General features: G+C 36.1%; 1 protein-coding gene across 11 annotated transcripts in view; it reads left to right on the top strand.

The window, feature by feature from the left end:
• Tcf12 (transcription factor 12) overlaps positions 1-19,829 on the top strand; it is a 296,372-nt gene that overhangs the window by 104,876 nt on the left and 171,667 nt on the right. For 9 of the 11 annotated variants that reach the window (XM_031345466.1, XM_031345461.1, XM_031345467.1 and 6 more), the window contains one exon: positions 5,811-5,884. In XM_031345466.1, coding sequence (XP_031201326.1) covers positions 5,811-5,884 — 74 coding nt within the window. Of the gene's footprint in view, positions 1-5,810; positions 5,885-16,455; positions 16,518-19,829 lie in introns of all 11 variants that reach the window. The other 2 variants (XM_031345472.1, XM_031345471.1) reach the window with 1 other exon arrangement.

Genomic DNA, 19,829 nt, shown 5'->3' with positions numbered 1-19,829 from the left:
GAGCTCACTTTGTAGACCAAGCTGGCCTCGAACTCAGAAAACTGCCTGCCTCTGCCTCCCAAGTGCTGGGACTAAAGGCGTGCACCACCACTGCCCGAGCCATAATCCAGTTTCTGAAGGCAAACATAGTGATTTGAATTTTTCCTTTCTAGGTAATATATTTCTCTCTGGCTATTTCTGAAATTTAAAATTTTTGTCTGTCAGCTTGATTTTGATGTGGGTGGATAGGACTTTCTTGGCATTTTTACTGTTGGTATTCACCACAGTCTTTATTTGGTAAGTTTAACCTTTACACATCTGTGAATTCTCTTTTGGACATTGTTTCTTCAGATGCATTTTCCTGTCCTATTCTCTTTGCTCTCTCATTATACCCAGGTTATACTTCTTTGTCTCTTCCATTAGGTTTCTGAGGTCTTGTTAAGTTTCTATTAGTTTCTGATTTGAGTGGTTTCTATTTATCTATTATAAACACCAATTATTCTGTTTTAGGTTCCTCCAAGAACTTTTTATTTCACGCATTCAATTCGGCCTTTTAGAAAATGTTTTCTTTTTTTTCCCTTCTATCTCCAGTCCTCTGTCCATTGTGCTCATTGAGCACATTTACATCTTCAGGCTGTGAGAATCCACACATAGTGGTCCTCTTGGCTTGAATTGTGGGTTGCATTTTTACTGTCTAGGATTTAGTTTTAGTAAGCCAATATTTTCGTTAGACTCAAAATTAAAATTCTCTGTTTCTTTAGCTGACTGCCACTCATGTCTTATTTAATTCTTTAACCTCTCCTGTCGACGAGTTTGACCCTGCCTTGTGGGTGTGTGCTCTGGCTTTTTAAGATATAAAGTCAGACTTTGATTTAACAATCCAATACACAGAATCTTTTGTAGTTAAAACAGAAAACTCAAAGCTTTATACCTGATATAACTTTTCCTTTTCCTGTGAGATAGCCTATCTTACTTTCTCTTGTTCCCTTGTGATTATAACATTTTTCCAGCTTTCTCCCTTAATTTCATTAATGTATAGCATAGTAATAAAAGGAATTATATTGTAATTGGTCCTGTATCTCAGTGAGTTCCTGAGAAAATATATCAGTAGATTTACTTTATGCTTATGCAAAATATGAAAAGTACTATGAAAAATTGTTGGTAGGTTTTCAGATGTCTGTTAATTTAGAATTGATTGCAACCTTTGAGTCTTATATAAAAAAGTACCATTTCTTCACAAATAAAAGTGAAGAAACTATTGAAGTAGACATTATAGTGTTGGTTATTTGACACAGTTATCTCTAATCAGATTTTTCTTACAAATCATTTATTCTATTTCCTGATAGTAGATGGCAGTCCTATAAAGGATGTTTGTTGTCTTTTGTATCTATACAGTGGTACTAGGTTTACCATTTGACTATTAGGATAAAGAACTTCTTTCAGGATTAGAATTGACTCTGTGGGCAGGAAGTGCACAGTCTCCTGGTTTGTTCTAACCTGACAGGTGCTTGCTTGCTTTGGGCAAACACTGATCATACATAAGCACATGTCCATGTTGAATTGCTGTTTTGACCGCCTTTACTGTAGCTTTCTGTTCTTTGTATTTCCCTCTTCTTTTCCTTGTTTTTGAGTTTTTGAGACTCTCCAAAACCTGAAATATATCCCAAGTTCTGTATTCACTTCCCCACTTACCTTAGTATTAATTCATGATGTCAGTTTTTAGTAGTAGATTTCCTAAGTGGCAGATAAGGAGAGAAGACACTGGTCTTCATTGCCAGTAGCCTTGCACCATTCCAGCCTTTTCATCTCAGATAGATCTTTCCTGAGCTTCAAACATTGAAATGTAGTGTTAATAACCCTTGTCTACAGCCCCTTCTGGGAAACCAGGTTGTTTGGCCACGGAGCAGTCTCTCCTTTGACATAGAACATGCTTTTGGTTTTTGTTGGTGGATAAAACTATACAGAAACTTGGATTTCAAATGCTAGCATATTAAAGGGGAAGGAATGGAATGGAAACCATAGGGATAGTATTTTAGAGAATATTCTAAGTAAAAATACTTATGGTAGAGGCAATGAGACAAGTGAGTGTGGAGTGTATTGAGTTTTTCATGGAAAAGATGCCTGCCACACATTGGCCTCCGGGAAAAGTTTGCCTGCTCTTTAAAGAGTCTTATACATTTGATTTTCACCATGTTTGGTTTATTCCTTCTCCAAGCTCCCAGTCTTGCAGGAGGTGCTTGTCCATACAGTAATTTCAGATGTGGTTTTAGTGTCTTGTCTTTTTGTTTCTTTTGAAATAGTGTCTATGTAGCTTTGACTCACCAGGAACTCAGTATGCAAATCAAGCTAGCCACAATCTCAAAACCTGCTTCTGCCTCCCAGCTGCTGGGATTAGGGGCATGCCTACCATACTCAGCTGTAATTGTCCTTTTTAAATGTTTTTACAAGGAAAAAAGAGGCCAGCTGCTTCCACTAAATCCAAACTATCGTTTTTAGACACAAGACCTTAAGTTTGTTCCTTACTGTGGAGTATGAGGTGCTTCCCATAGTCTCAGACATTTGAACACTTACTTGGCTCCTAGCAATGCTGCTGTTTGTTGGAGGACTATGCCACCACAGGGGTGGGCTTTGAGAGTGTAAAGATTTCCATTTGCTCTGTCCGCTTCCTGCTTAGTGTTCAAGATGTGAGCTCAGATTGAAATTCTAGCCTGCATACCTGCTGCTGGAACCCTAAGCTCAAACAAACCCTTCTTTCTATAAGTTTCATTGGTCATAGTGTTTTATTACAGCAATAGTAAAGTAACAAAATACTTACCAAATAATTAATTAATAAAAAAAATAGCATTCAAGGCATGATGGCACATGGCTGAAATCCCAGCATTTTGGAGGCTAAGCTACAAATTTCTTTGTGAGTCTGAGCTACACAGCAAACACACACACACACACACACACCCTCCAAAAACCCAAATCATATGCTTTTAAGAATGGGGCACATGAAATAAACAGTTACAGTGTATTTTATGTAGTTGATTCCATTCAGAAAAGCAGGCTCTAGGATAAACTGGGCATGCACACACATACACACAGAGTTTAAAAAAGAAAGGAATGCTTCATTGTTGATATGAGTTTACTTATCCTTCCACATTTTAATTCTGAAAAGAAACATAATTATATTTTTGAAAAATAAATAGTCAAAGTACCTCAATTTTTTAAAATAATTGTTTAGTGTTCTCATAACTGTCACTTAGATCTATGGATCATACAATTACTCTAAAGTTGTACTAAAAGTGGAAAGGAAAGAAAATAAGTGGGATTTTTCTTCCAGGTATTTCAAAACAATTGCTTTTCCCTATTCTATTGTGATTCTTTTGTATTTTTCTTTGTATTTTCTTGTTTTCTACATTTTTATCAGTTTGTATAATATCCTTATAAAGTTTATCTTCAGGTGTTGTTTTGTTTTCATTATGGATGAAGCTTTAGAAGTTCCATTATTGCTGTCATATTTTTTGTATTTGTACAGCCATTGTCTTGAGCAGAAAGGGGTCATTGATACAAAGTGATTACTTTTGTCAGTGCCAGCCACGACATTTAGTCAGTCTGGCTGTGTTGACAATAAACCACAGAGCTGCGAGGTGAAAACCTAGCCAGATCCATGTTACTCTGTAATAATAGCTCCTGAGCTTTTCCTTTCCCAATATTAGTATATAACTACATAATAAATTAGCATTTTGTTTAATTAATCTTTGCCTTTTCTTCACCTTGTAAAATGACATCTTGTTACAAGTCTTTTGATTAAAAATTGATTGTGTGGTTTCCACTGTCTGAGATGGTTTCTATAGCTTGCTCCAGTTTTTTTGTTTGTTTGTTTGTTTGTTTTTTAAATTTAAAATAACATATTTATTAATGGTTTGCTATAAAAACATTAAGATAAATTTTGTCTTATTTTCATTAGGCTAGAATTCATCATAAGTTTTCCAGTATATAATCGTTTGAGAATACTTTGTATACACAACTTACACAATTACTTGGAGTTTTATTTCATGTTAGTATATTCTGTGGTTTAATATTAGTCTTTGTTTTTGTTTGAGTCTCTTAGAAAATCCTGTGTTCTATTTATAATGCTCATTACAAAGAAAATGCTTAGAAAGTACTTCTCGGGTAGCTTGTGGTACTGGAAAGATAAACTGCCTTTCCATGACACATTGCGTATGTGTAAGAGTCTTTACTAAATTGTAAATTTTAATAAGATTTTTCTAAGAAAAAATAAAGTACTTCATGTGTTTTGAACATTTTTTCATTTTAAATTGTGCCTGGAATGTTATCTGTACAGCAGTTCATCTTTACCTGTGGGGACATATTCCAAATTCCCTGCAGGTACCTAAAACTGAAAATCGTACCAACTCCTTCCTCATATGTGTATGTACGAATGTATATGTGTGTGTGTACATTTTTTCCTATATATGCCAGAGATGAACTCAGATTTCTAAAATTAGGCAGCAAGATTAACAATAGCTAATCTATACATAGAATAATTATAATAGTAGGCTATAAGATCTATTCTTTTCATCTCTCTTTCTTTCTTTCTTTTTAGTTGTTTTTTGTTTGTTTGTTTGTTTGTTTGTTTGACAGGGTTTGTCTGTGTAGTCTGGGCTAACCCTGCAGCTCAACTCTGTAGGCGGGCCTCTTCTGCTTTTGCCTTCTGAGTGCTGGGATTAACTAAAGGTGTGCACCATCATGCCCTGCAATTTTCTTAAGAGAACTCTTAGTTAGGCCCCAGTAACCAAGTTAGTAAGGAAGTCATTCTGCTGTGGGACCTAGCACCTGAATCTTGTTTGTTCAGTTTCCTATACTTCAGCTGGTTCCTATACAAGCTTTGGACTCTCTCAGGTTGCCACAGAAGTTTTGGCATTTTATCTACTGAGCCCTGCATTCTCACCTACATTACAGATGACTTCTAGGAATACTCTGAAAGAGTTCCTAAACTTAGTAACTTCTAACATCTATTTCTTTCAAGTACAAAGGAAAGAAAGCCAACATTGATATTTAGTATAGAAAAAAGCTTAGAAAGAGCTGGGGAATACATACTGTCTCTAGGAATCAAAGATGAAAATCCTGGATTTTTAAATATATAAAATGTAGAAATAATTGGATTGAAACATAAAATGATAAATGACCAATTGAGAGATTATCAGTTTTTCCTGGAACTAATGGGAATGTGGAGGTTTAGAGCCTGGCATCAGAAAAGGATGATGCAAACTGATCCTTTATCCCCCTTTAAGAGTAACCTTTACTTTGCAGCTACGTTGTGAGTAACAGCTTTGAAGAGATAGAATTACTACCCACAGAATTAGAGCAGTGCATTCTTATGTCACTGTGGTTAGTTTGGGATAGCAAATTTGAGATTCTCTATTTTCTGTTAAGAATATTAACTCTCTAATCTGATAAAAACACAAATAATAAACTAAATATTACTTAGCTAGCTTTGTTTTTATGGTTGAAGACCTGAAATCTTCATATTTTCATAAATGGAAAGTTTGTGGGGAATGGGTAGAAAACAGTGAGAGACACTTATGTGAAAATCCATTTGAAAGCCTCCAAAGAAATATTTTAGTTCTGAAATGTCATGCTGTACAGAGGGTATCATTTAGGGGAATAATAGTAGAGTAACTCTGAAGAAACTACCTTGCTACATGCTACTAAGGCAGGGAAAGTGATATAGCCAGTTTCACAATGATTCTCACACCACCATGTGAACTTTGTTTTCTTATACATTATCCAAACATCCTAAATATGTCTTTAGATTTATATTGTCCACTGTCTTCTTTCTTTAGGTATGGATGAGCGTGGAGGAACAACATCTTGGGGAACAAGTGGTCAACCAAGCCCCTCCTATGATTCATCTAGAGTAAGTTTTCCTTTTTCTTTTTTTTAACTTTTATTGAATTATGATGAGAAAAGTTACATGATTTTAATTTATCTGAATTTGTTAACATTTAAAAACATATTTTAAGTAAATAGAATTAAATCACATTTTTGCTTCCCTTATGTACCAACTCCTCCCAGAGACCCCCCTTCAATACCTACAATATCTTTTTTGTCATATTCCTTAAAACTTATAAAATATTATAACAATAAAAATAAGTATTATGAAAGTTGTTTGATATAAAACAACAATCAATTTAACAGTCTTATGTAGATGCTCATCTACAGCAATACTGAAAATACATGTTTTTCTCTATAAATTTTAAATAACTCCAAACATATTAACTGTAAATTTCAAAATAATACATCCTACTAGTATTTTCTTAAAGAACATAAATATATAAAGTCTTTTTGTTTGTTTGTTTTGTATTTAGTAGAGTTTAAAATCTTGGCTCTTACTGTGGTACAAGCCCAAAATAAGAACAATTTTTAGACATTAGATTCATTGTAATAAGGCTGTACTTTAATGACCCTCACATCACCAAAGGATTTTACCTCCATTGTAACTAAGCTGAGAGTTGACAGTTCTGCTGCGCCAAGGAATGAATTATAGGCACGATTTTTGGATACAGACTTCCTACTATGGTCAAAACTGTTTGACTTGAGTGAGTGACTTTATTCTCAGCCCACAGAGAACAGGTTATATTCATTTAAGAAATGGTGTGTGTATTAAGATGGTCTATCCATAAAGTCATTCACCAATTGTTTCAATGAACAATGGTTCTGCTTGGCGGGTGGCACAGACATTAGGTGTGGGTAAGAATCTGGCTCATTAGCTGTGATAATTTGGAAAAGCATTCATCTCAGAGAAAGAGTAACTTATAAAGTCCTCTTCTTCAAACTTAATACAAGAGTTGCAAATGTCAAGCAAAGAATTCAGTCTCACTCTTTGTTGTTCTCTTACAAACAACCTCCCTAGTTAATTGTCTGTTTTTCTTTTGGGTATATAAATACTTTTGAAATGTATAAGCAGTTCTGAAAACCATAGTATAGTGTAAAAACATGAAATAAACAATACTACTAATAGAGAGGCTGAGATAGGAGAAGCAAGATTTCAAGAACCTTATGGTGTACACAGCCAGACACAGTCACAAACAAACAAGCTGAAAGTGTATATAGATTGTACAATATTGGACCTATTTCTTCAATTACCAAATTAGAGCATTGGATGACAATCAACAAATTTCTAATTCCTCATATTTTTGGATTTCAATTAATTAGGATATGTTGGTGATATTAATTTTCATATTAAGATATTAAGAAAAGGTAATTGTTGCTTCCTGTTGTTTTTGTTGTAAGAGGTGGATTTGTTGAAAGATTACTTTCTTGCTTCTTCTAGGGTGTAGTTTTGCTCCTTATGTTGATGTCTTCCATCTATTATCCTTTGTAGGGCTGGATTTGTGGAAAGATTGTGTAAATTTTGTTTTGTCATGGAATATCTTGTTTTCTCTATCTATGGTAATTGAGAGTTTTGCTGGGTATAATAGCCTGGGCTGGCATTTGTGTTCTCTTAGGGTCTGTATGACATCTGCCCAGGGTCTTCTAGCTTTCATAGTCTCAGGTGAGAAGTCTGGTGTAATTGTGATAGGCCTGCCTTTATATGTTACTTGACCTTTTCCCCTTTAAAGTACGTTTTCTTAAGTCTTTGTTACAACTGTAAAGATTATTGGGCTGAGTAAATGAGGATTTCCATAAATGAACTTTTCATAACAAATAAAGATTATTTATTTTGTGGAAATATGATAGAATATGCACAGCCCTCATCACTGATTTAATCTTCAGCTCTGCTTTTGAGGTTTATTACAATTCCTATATCTAAAGAAATATTCCTGGTGTTATTCAGATCTGGTTTGCCTACAGTGCTCCCCTGTGATGCTGGAGGAGCTCAGAGTACGCATCAGATGTTCTTTCTACCGCATTGCTGTTTCTTCGTGTGCTACCTGTTTGAGGAGATGGTAGTGATTTCTAAAGCTCCAGCTTTCAGCTTCCTTCTCAAGCTGAGTGACAGAGGTTATCAGTTGTTCATATTGGGTACTCAGTAGTCTTATCTCTAGAAACCATGTCAAAATCGATGTAAAATATGGTATTTCTTGGTTAACAGTAGAAAATAAGACCAACTTTGTGTTCTGTGCACCAAAGAGTGTAAAGATTAGGGTCTTTTCCAGCAAGAAAACTAAGCAAAAATTTCTGGCAAAGGTTTGAAATGGGACCAGAGACAGAAAATGAAAGAACTGTAAATAAACACTTTGTTCCCAGCCACTAGTACACTGGTAGGGTTATGAAGTGGGATATTTTTTAAAAGACTGTATGCTATTCATGTTTAAAAGGCTTGACACAATCTACACTAGATGAGAAGAAATATCTTAGAGCTCGTAGTTTAAAGGTAGGGAAGTCTTGGTGGTGCTGATGATGCAAGACTGATTCCTGTCAGGGTGGGGCAGTTTGCTCACTTCTTAGCTGATGAGGAAGCAGACCTTGAGTAGGACTAGACTGTAATTCACAAGGCCTTCCTTCCTTACCCCACTTGCTGCAGTGAGGCCCTACTTTCTAGAGGTTCTAATTTTTAGAAACTGTAATCAGGTTAGACCACATGTTCAGACACATGAATCTGTCAGGGTCATTTCACATGCAAACCATAATGCTATATGTAAATGAATAATGAGCCACTTCTTTTCTCTCATAGCAAACCAAGATACACAAACATACATAAAGTTTATGAACATTTAACTCTTAAAGCAAAGTATCTTCAAGAGTAGAATGAAAGTAGCATGCAGTTGGGGCCTTGTATGCAATTGGGCAGCTTTTGATATTGTTCTGTCAATATCAGAGTGCTTCCGAAAACAAGAGGTTTTGCTGTTTTCTTAGGCTACACTCTAATTTTTAAATATCTTGGGAAGGACTATTATTATTTGGAGGAAAACAGATAGACAGATGCTGACTGTCTCTATTAACATCGTGAGTATGAGTGGCCAAAATAGCTGTCATAATGTGAAGTGCTTTGTCAGGATTTAGATTTTAGGATTCCTGGACACGATTTCTTGTCTTGGAGATTTTAAACTTGTAGATGTTCAATTTTCTCCCAATTCTGAAGAGAGTTTTTGATTCTCTGAAAAATATTTAAGTATGTTTCTTGATTATATATTTAAAATTGCAAGTTTTCTATAGTAGGAACTTATAGTATATGTAAATATTTGAAAAATTTCCTTCAGAGGCTCAAGTTACTGTCCTAAAGTGCATTAAATGATTCCTTTGTAGTTCCAATTTACTTCACTTTCAGGCTTCCTAAGTTTTTCTACTTGAATATTAGATGGGATTTTAGGAGAACATATAACAATGTATCTAAGCACTTCTCAGACTGATCATTCTGACATTATATTTGCCTCCAGTGATGACTCTCAAAGAAAATCCTGCTGTTTTTGCTATTTGATATGTAGGTCTCATGAGAAAGCTGTCTTCTATTCTGAACGTATTTATTAGCTTATTTTTAGTGTAGGTTGTGGTAGAGAAAAGTTGAACTGTTTCTGTGTTCAGTCAGCTTCCTGTTTAACCCAGGCACATTCCTAGGTACCCAGCTTACTGCTCTTAAACACCTTTTCCAGAACTAGAACAGTCACTGCAGCTAAGTTCCTTTTATATGTGACCTCTCCAGGTCTTAATAGATCTGAAAAGTAGCCCTCACAGTGTAGAGGCAGTTAAGTTTCTGGTTATTAGAATTACTCACAGAAACCCATTAACAAAGAGGGTTTTATTTTGTTTTGTTTTGTTTTTTAAATATTTTTTGTTTTGTTTTTTATTTTATTTTTTATTGGATAGTTTATTTATTTACATTTCAAATGTTATCCCCCCCCCAAAAAAAAACTCCTATCCCAGCCTACCTTCTGCTTCTATGAGGGTGTTCCCCCGCCCACATATCCACTTCTGCCTCCTCCGACCCCTTGCATTCCTGTACACTGGGGTATTGGGCCTCTTCTCCCATTGATGTCTGACAAGGCCATCCTCTGCTCTACGGCTGGAGCCATGGGTCCCTCCATGTGAACTCCTTGGTTGGTGGTTTAGACCCTGGGAGCCATGGTTGGTTGATATTGTTGTTTTTCTTATGGGGTTACAAACCCCTTCAGCTCCTTCTGTCCTTTCTCTAACTCCTCCATTGGAGATCCTGTGATCAGTTCAATGGTTGGTTGTGAACCTCCACCTCTGTATATGTCTGACTCTGGCAGAGCCTCCTAGGAGACAGCTATATCAGGCTCCTGTCAGCAAGCACTTCTTGGCATCCACAATTCTGTCTGGGTTTGGTGACTGTATATGGGATGGATCCCCAGGTGGGACAATCTCTGGACCGTCTTTCCTTCAATCACTGCTCCACGCTTTGTCTCCCTATTTGCTCCTGTGAGTATTTTATTATCTTTTCTAAGAAGGACTAAAGCACCCACACTTTGGTCTTTCTTCTTTTTGAGCTTCATGTAGTCTGTGAATTGTATCTTGGGTATTCCGAGCATTTGGACTAATATCCACTTATCAGTGAGTGTATACCATGTGTGTTATTTTGTGATTGGGTTACCTCACTCAGGATGATTTTGGTTTTTTTGAAAGAGGTTTACTCTGTATAGCCCTGGCTGTCCTGGAACTCACTCTGTAGACTAGGCTGGCCTCAAACTCAGAAATCCGCCTGCCTCTGCCTCCCAAGTGCTGGGATTAAAGGCGTGCACCACCACTGCCTAGCAGGATATTTTTTAGTTCTATCCATTTAACAAAAAGTTTTTGAGGGAGATACAGGAACAGATGTGGTAATGTTAGAAGAAATGATATATGTATGTAACACTCTTAGGCTTGAAACCTGCTTTTGTGTGTGCTCTCATGCCTTCTCCAGTGTTTGTGCATTCTTGATGCTTTGTCTGTCTGTGCAGAACAAACACACAATCATGGAAGAAGTACTATGATATGAAAGATCCAGTTTTAAAACTTTGTCAAAGTTGAAGCACCAGAGATGAACAAGATTTAAGTATTGCATAGTTCAGACCTACAAGAAGTAATAGGCAACAAGTTTTTATAGCCCGTTTTATCCTTTAGTGCAAGGAATATTTTCTGTTGAGATTGTACCAGGTATAAAGGCCAGGAAATTGGATTGTTCTAGTTGACTGCTGTGTTAATGATTGTTAGAGTTTCAGGTTTTCCCTACTTTTTACCATCAGTGTTATTCTGGACAGGTTATTTAAATTCACTGTACTTCACTCATTTGTAAAAAGGGATTGGTGTTAGCTATTTTAAGAAGTTGTTAAAAGGATTAAATGGAATGGTCAGTGTCTGATAGGCACTGTTCTGTGAGTGCTTTTTGAATTCAGCTTATAGAAGTTTGTGTCTAATCAAAGAGAAACAAATGAATGCGTTTGCAAGAGATGCTGCCATATAAATCTAGTAAATGAGAATTTTGGTCTTTTAGTAATTAATAAACATTTTTCCTTTGGATCTATTACAAATATTAATAACACCAATTTCCCTTCCCTTGCAATTATGTATTAAGTTCTTGAAAAAAGTCCATCTCTTGCTGTAAAATAATGGTTTAAAAGTTTTTCTTTCTGCATAAAGCAATGTTTTTTGCATGATAGGTGTGCTGTATTTAGTTAAGTATAATCAAAATTTGGAAAAATCAATTGCCTTAGCACAATACATAGAACAGACAATTAAGGAATGCTGAGAGTTGTAGAAAAATTCTTCCCTCAGGAAGAGCAATTGGCTATCCAAAACCTGATGGTCATCACTGAAGAAATACATAGGAAGAATGTCGACACTGAGCAGCGTCTTTTTAGGAATGAATATATGTGCTCATAACAGTTAATGGAAAAAGAGGCCATGAATTTGAAAGAGCAATATGATGCACATGTAAGGATTTGAAGGGTAGAAAAAGAAGGGTGAAAATGATGCAATTATATGATTATATAGAATTTCAAAAGTAGAAAATGTTAAGAAGTGAGTAACCAAATGTTTGTTAAAAAAAAAAAAGAACAATGATGAAAACCTGTGAGGCTCATAATAGACAGTACTCTGAGTGATGGGGACAGCTGTTCACGCTTACAGACTTCATTTCCTCATAGATAGGTCAGACACTTGTAGACTTGTATAGTGGACCGTAGGAAAGTCACCTTTCTTTGTGGGTTTTTTTTTTGTCTTCAAAATTATAGTAATATTACACAGACTTTAAAGAGCATAGATAAAAGTGGATATTATAGCTATGAAATATTTATTAATTCAATAAATAAAACAATTACTGTTCTCAGTGTTTTATCTCAATATAAAATAAATTAAATGCATTTTCATGGTTATATATTTCCTGAAATACATATTTTGTTCCTGAGTTGTGACTGATACCTGGATATGTAGCTCTTTTAAGTGACCATATGGTTAGGTTTGCCCATTCTTGTACACACTGGTACCCAGCCTAGCCTAAGTTTTACTATGGTACCATAGAGATTTGTACCTCATAGCCTGCACAGAATGCAGAACTTTCCTGCTGATTCTAAATATGTATGTATATGTGTGTGTGTGTGTATGTTTGTATATACTTTTTTTTAGTAAGAGACCAAATATTTTACTGTTCCTTTGAAAAAGTTTATACAGGTTCACTGTCAACAAACAACATGTCTATATGTCATTAGCTACTATGAGTGGGCTTATATTTTTAAAGTCATAAGCATTTTCCATGTAAAATATTGGTGTTAGAATGAGTATTTACTATTTATCATTGCTGCTACTATTTTTCTTTATAAAGAACCTTCATTGGCTTGAACTGAGTTTGGGTGTGTCTAAATTTCCCTAGGTTCCCCACCCCCTTTTTGTATTGTGTTTTGCAGAATGAAATAGTCATTTGCATTTTGGTCTTTTTCATTTCCTTGGCTTTTGTCATATCATAGAATTTTTCACCACTGAAAAAATGTGTTAGCTGCTATCCTTTACCCCGGATTTCAGATGAGAACCAAGTTTGGAGAGTGTGAAGGTATAGCTTTGCAGGAGGCCCACTGTTCACATGAGGAAGGCTGCCCTGTGGCTGGTCAGAGACTGCCTCTGGCCTGTGAATATATTACACTTCAATGCCAGCATCTCTCAGTCCTTTTGCCTTTCTTCAGCACTTCCGGATTCAAAGAGTAGTCCTAACATTTCTGTTACAACTTTGAAGGGAAAGTAAAAAGTCAAAACAAGAAAGGGGCTATGTGGGTGGTGGAAAACAGTTTGGGCTATGATGCTTCCTAGCCAGTGAGGGATGTGGCTCAGGTGCTGGAGTGCTTTCTTAGCTTTCTCAAGGCTCTGGTTTTGATATTTAGCACCACACAAACTGCATGTGGCACCACTCTTTTGAAATTATAGCACTTTGGGAAGTAGAATCAGGAGGATCGGATAGTCAAGGTCAAATTGGGCTACTTAGCAAGTTTGAGGCCATTTTAGTTGAGAGATGGGGAGACAGGAGAAAGAGGAGAGGGAGAAGGAAGGAGGGAGGAAGACAAAGAGATTAACATAGGGAAGGTAGTATATAGTGAGGCAGAAGCAGAATTAGTTGCTCAGTGTCAACTTGATCTAGCTGATAAGTAGGAGTGTCAATTTCTATTTCTGACACAACTTACACCTTGTTTTGTGATACTGAATGAGTTAATTTTCTTAACCTCAAACTTTCTCTTTTTTCTTCATTGATAGAAATGGAATGGCACTAATAATGGAATGCCACTACCCTTCTAGCCTGTACTGATAGTACAGAGGGGATATGTGTTGATGGGTTGGGCTTAAAAAAAAAGTCCTTCAGTTATTTGATATATGTGACTTAGCACAGAACGATCCCAGGGACTTGTTACTTGTATTTTGGTTGTGAACCTAGCCCTTAATGGCTGAACAGTTTCTTCCACGAGCCCCAGGGACTTTCCCCTAAGGGATGAGAAATAGGCATGTTTTGAATTCTAAGGTACTTGCTCTGACTTTTGCTTCCTTATAGCAATGGGTTCACTGGGAGTTGTGTGTACTCAGAGCACTAGAAGTGTTCACTTTTTTTCATAAAGAGTATGTTGGGTAGAAACTTATCAAGAGTTTAGAGTTGCTGGTCTTTCAAAATTTATGTACAGAGCCAGAGACTGTAATTTGGATAAAGGGAAGAAGAAAAACTACTCAACTAAAATAAGAATATAGTCTTCACAAACAATTGAAACTAAAACCAATATATAAGGTTATCTGGATGAAGTTGATGTTATTTTCTCTTGAAGCTTCTGCAGTGTTTGTGCCAGATGAGGCTAAAGGGAACTTTAATTTTGTTTAGTGCTCTCTCCATTCTTAGCTGGCATTCAGTATCTTTTTCATTCATGTAGGAGAGCTTGGTTGAGTGCCACTTAGTAGATTGTGAGCTTGATATGGGATAATAGAGCCTTGGATATCTTCATGTACTGTCTATACAAAATACAGAGGTCATTTTGACCTCACTAAGGGGTTATACTGGCTAGAGTTTTGGATTGACCTGCTTGGGTTTACAGGTCATAGAAGCCTTAGTAGTTGCTAGTAGAGCATAGGGACCTTGCTGCTTCTTCCACTGGAAACAGTGTTAAGAGAAAACCCCATTGCAATAAGAATATTAAATTTATCCTGTCCCTCAATACTAGGAATTGAACCCAGGGCCACACATATACTAGGTAAGTGTTCTACTATTGAGCTATATCCATAGCCTTTTATTTTCAAACTTCTTGTTTTGAGGCTGGAGAGACTGCTCAATGGTTAAAAATCTTTGGCAGCCATTGCAGGGCACCTGAGTTCAGTTCCTAGCAGCCCCATCAGGTGGCTTCAAAAGCACTTGTAACTTGAACATAAGAGATCTTACAGCCTCTTCGGGTCTCTGAACACATCTGTACATACACATGTGCCATATACTCAAGACAGACAGACATTGTCACCACCTCCTTCTTCTTAAAGTAAAAGGTTTGGGTTTGTTTTTTCTTGTTGTTTTTGTTTTTGTTTTTGTTTTGGAGGTAGAATCTTTCTAAATTGCCCATTCTGGCCTTAACGTACTATGTAGTCCAAAGTGAGTCTTATATTTACAATCCTTCTGTGTCACCTTCCTGAGTAGCTGAGATTATAGGCTTCTACCATCACACCTGACTTAGTTTGTTTGTCTTTAAGGAATTTTTCTGGCATGCTCCCCACTCCCATTTTTAAGATTCTGCAGGTGGTAGATGCATCAAGATTTTGAAATGCTAAAGGTGAATAAATGCATGTTTTAGAATCCACGAAGTATGCTTAGAAATAGGCCATATATGCCTACAAAGTTACATTTTAAAGCTTTTAATTCTTTTAAGGCAGTAAGATTGCAGGTATAATTAGGTAGCAAATAGTTAACTTCTAAAATTTATTGCTTGCTCTAAATATTTGTCTTTTTAAATAATTTCATTGACCAGGAAAGATGTAATTGAGGAGGAAGTGTTGAACAGGTTGAACAAGCATTTCTATGCATAGAATTGAAAGAGAAATGACATTCTTTTTTTTTTTTTTTAAGATTTTATTCATTATTACATCTAAGTACACTGTAGCTTCTTCATACACACCAGAAGAGGGCATCAGATCTCATTATGGATGGTTGTGAGCTACCATGTGGTTGCTGGGATTTGAACTCAGGCCCTTCTGAAGAACTGTCAGTGCTCTTAACCACTGAGCCATCTCTCCAGCCTGAAAAACAACATTCTTTTAATAGGGAATGGTAGGGTCGTATAAACAAAGGCCTCCTCACCCCAGGATCACTAAATTCAGTAGATAGAAAGTCTGTCTTTAGGTGATTAGTAGATGAATAGTATGGGGTAAGAGGAGTAACTTTTCTCTAGGAAAAATGTTGTATATCTTTCTGGGAATAGATTGAATTAAAAATAGACTTGTATATAGGGAATAACACTCTAATGGGTTCAACATGAAATACTAACAAGAAATATGATGATCTGGGAAGATTAACTATATAGATCTGCTTATCATAAAGTCATGCTTGGGTTAGGAAAATACAAGCCAGACTACAGAGTAATGGAAACAGAAAAAATAAAATTGTCAAAGGTAGTAGTGCTTGTGAAATAGCTGATAGGACTAGGTGGCTGGGAAGCTGTGACTCTCTAAACTCTTTCCTGCCACAGAATGGTAACTGTAGAATTCAGTTCTCTGTAGTTTTCAGGCTGTAACAGGTTTGCTGTTTTTTGTGTTAAAAAAACTACCTGATTGTTTGATTAAAAACAAAAAAAAATTGTGTTTGTATGTGTGAAGAAAGGCTAAAAATAGCTTTTCTTCCTTGTGTGCATTTTCAGGGTTAGATAGCTGAGCTTAGTGTTACCATCTTCCCTAGAACAAGGAAGATGTATCCTCCAACCTGTTTACAACTTGTTCTTTTATATTTTGAGGGGGAATGGTATAGATTTTATGGTGAATAGGAAGTTTAAATGCACTAATTAGAAAGGACACACAAATTTTGAAATAGTATTTTATGCCTCTTGATCTCAGGTACAAAACAGGAGATGAAGCAGTTAAATAGCAAAGCAAGACAGAAGGGACAGAGAATTAAAGTAAGTGTTTTCTATGTATTGCATCTATGTTCCCATTAATCTCTGTTTTGTTACGTAACTGCTGCTTCAACATGTTCTAGATGTAAAGATGGGTGAGAAAGGGTGTATTTTAAGGTTAGGCTTAAATGAATCTGGGGAGTAATTGTGACTTTTAGTGCATTCAGGAAGTTATCTGCCTGAACTGAATCTGTTCTTATTTAAGAAAAGGTGGATGATGAGATGTAAGCATCTTTAACTCTGCAGCATGTTTTGTAAGCTAAAGGAAATCACATAGGTTTAAATGGCCTACCATTCTAAGACAACCAAAATGTCTCATTTTTCAGCCTACCATTCTTAGAGCAAACCTGTTGAGACTCAGCTATTGATCTTTTTAAACAACATATTTCTTTTTGTCAGTTTCTCACCTCACGTGAGTTTCACTTCAGTCTGTATGCCTATACAAATCCTTGTCAGGACAGATTGACTTTACAATTCTCTCTATTAGGGTTTTTAGGCTTCATAGCTAATAAGTGTGTGACTAAGGTCTAGGATACTAGTAGAGCAGCAGTATAGCTCTGCTAGCTATGAGCCTAGCTACTAGACCTCTGTTTAGTCTCCCAGGACACCCACTTAACCAGAATTTACCAAGTGGCCCTCAAGTATATTTCAATTTAGTCTTTGATAATCCCCTTTTGTAATTGTTCAGCTGGATCTTGATAGTCTCTTTAGTGTTTCCTTAGTTTAGTGGTTTTTTTTATTTATGAAAATACAACGTAGGATAGATTCCAGATGAACACATTTTTATAACTAACTAGCTTACTTTTATTAAACTGTTAGAATTCCCATTTATTACAGTAGAGTTTACAGACTTAACTTTGATGTGTGATTGCTTAGATCTTCAAGAGTATCACACCAAGAAGACATTTATATGATTCATTTAATTTTGCAGGTGAGGAAATTAAGGTTTTGAGAAGATAGATTAACATCTAGGAATGGTAACCAGGCTAGGTAGCTGAAGCCATCCCTCCCCTTTTACTGTGTTGACTTGTCAAAGGGTTTCCATTCTCAGCCATTTAGGACTTTAAGGAACAATACTCTAAAGATTTTAAAGTTATGCTACAACCAGCATTCATTCTTCTTTTCTTGTTTCATACTCTCTCTGTGTATCTGTCTGTCTGTCTGTCTGTCTGTCTGTCTATCTGTCTCTGTCTCTCTGTCTCTCTGTCTCTCTGTGTCTGTGTGTGTATTTGTGAACAACCTGGGGGAAATTGGTTCTGTTCTTTCACCACGCATGTCTTGAATGTGGAACTCAAGTCATCACCAGCCCCGCTATCATTATTTCTTACAAAAAATTATTTTATGTGTTGTAAAAATTGAGCCGTAGCACCAATCAAATGACCTGAACAAACTCAGTTCTGATTTTTAGTTTTACTTCTGCAAAGATTTTTTTTTCTTAGTTGATAATTAGAGAAAGTCTTACATATAGACAGACCAATTTGGAGTCTGTTAGTATTTTTTTCTCTTTTTATTTCTAGCCACATAAGAAGTTATATATCCATTCTGAAACAAAGCTTTGTTAGGAACTTTAAAAGTCTGAATGTTCTGTTGGAAAGAAAACTGTTTTGAAGTCCTGGAGTCTGTCCCAGACAAGATGGTGGGCTATTGTGATTTTTAAATGCAACAAGAAATTCTGTAAGTCACAAAAAAAAAAATTGTTTGAGTTACTGAAACTGGGAAAAGTTTATTATGTTACAGATCTTGGTATTTGGAGGTTATTGGGGGCGGGGCAATGGTATAATCCAGTTCCTAGACTCTTATATTCTTACAACAAAATATAGATTTGTACATTCTAAGAAAAGAAGCCTGTTTCTTCAAATCTATTTGAAATGTCTACGCCATTTGCAAAGTAAGAATCCAAAAGGAGATTTTTGAATGCCAGAGGGCTTAGCCTTTAATGTTTTCCTTGTTCCCCACTTATGTTGTCTCATACTCTAATGGTAATTCTAAAATGCTCCTCTTCAATACAGTAAAGTGACACACCAGCTCTCCTCCTGTGAAGTGAAACCATTATTTCAATGTATTGCATATTTCATTCAGCTTTCTGTCTCTGTAGCAGAATACCTGTGAAAATAGAGGCACAAAGACATACTTGACTCTATAATTTCTTGATACAAACTGGGACAAGGTATAGTGCCCAAGGATGCACTCCTTTTCTTGGTTCTTAGGTTTCTATCCTGTGTCAGTATCCCAGCAAATGAAGCCCCACCTTTGAACATGACTGATGCAGCAGGCCATGAAGTAATCAGCCTCTGGGAGGTACTTCAGACTTGTACCACAACATAGTATAATCAGTATGGTGCTTTGTACAGAGAACAGAATATATCTTCCGTGTAGGAAGTTGTTTTATGGTGAAACAATAAAATACCAGCTGTCTTGGTGGGCAAAGAATGTCTGAAACATTAAGGTGATTTCATTGTGCAAAATGTCAGAGTTCTTTACACAAACCTTTCTGTACCTTGCTTTACTAGAAGGTCTTCAGGGCACTACTACCTGTAGCTGTCTTCCTTTGTAAGGACTAGGCTTTCCTCTGGGTCTCCCCTGAGGATCTTCCAGAGGCCTTTACTGAGGAGGAGTCGTGCTGCAGGGTGTCTTGCTTGATCCATTTTCTTTTTTTCATCACAGACTTGTTTATAAGTTGACAATGCAGCATGGATATTTTCTTGTTAATGTGTGTAGCTCTGTAGGGATGGGGCTTTGTTAGATTTCCCCATCTATGGTTGGGATGTCAACTTGGTATTGCCATTGTGCAACTCTTTTTTAGGGGACTATATTGTTACAGTTTCATCGGTGTAACTCTGTATATTTAGAAGATACTGTCTTGTAGCAACCTCCTGATCCTCAGGTTCTTATTATCTTTCTACCTCTTTTGTTTAGATAGTCCCAGGGCACTAGTTATATGAGTTGTGTTGTTAGATGTATCAGTTAAGGATGGGTTGCCCTCTCTGCGTTTTGACCAGTTATGATTACAAAAGGAGCTTTGAGGAGGTTTGCCAGCTATATGTAATCACTATTTTAAGAGTATGAGAACTTTTGATGTATATATGTATTTAACTTTTCTGAATATAGTTTTAAATAAATAGATCTTGTACATTTTCTTTTTAGTTTAGTTAACTGAATATTTTAAAATTCTTGATGCTGGTAGTTATAAAATTTCATTTTCTGATTCATGTCTAATATATAAAATCTATAAGTGGTTTTTGTATATTAACAGTCTTACTAGACTTTTTTTGTACATTCTGGAGAATTCTTCTTTTTTTTTTTTTTTTTTTTTTT

The sequence above is a fragment of the Mastomys coucha genome, unplaced genomic scaffold, assembly GCF_008632895.1.
Source record: "Mastomys coucha isolate ucsf_1 unplaced genomic scaffold, UCSF_Mcou_1 pScaffold23, whole genome shotgun sequence".
Classification (NCBI taxonomy): domain Eukaryota; kingdom Metazoa; phylum Chordata; class Mammalia; order Rodentia; family Muridae; genus Mastomys; species Mastomys coucha.
The sequence above is the reverse complement of the archived record's forward strand: the minus strand, read 5'-3'. Positions and strand labels throughout refer to the sequence as shown.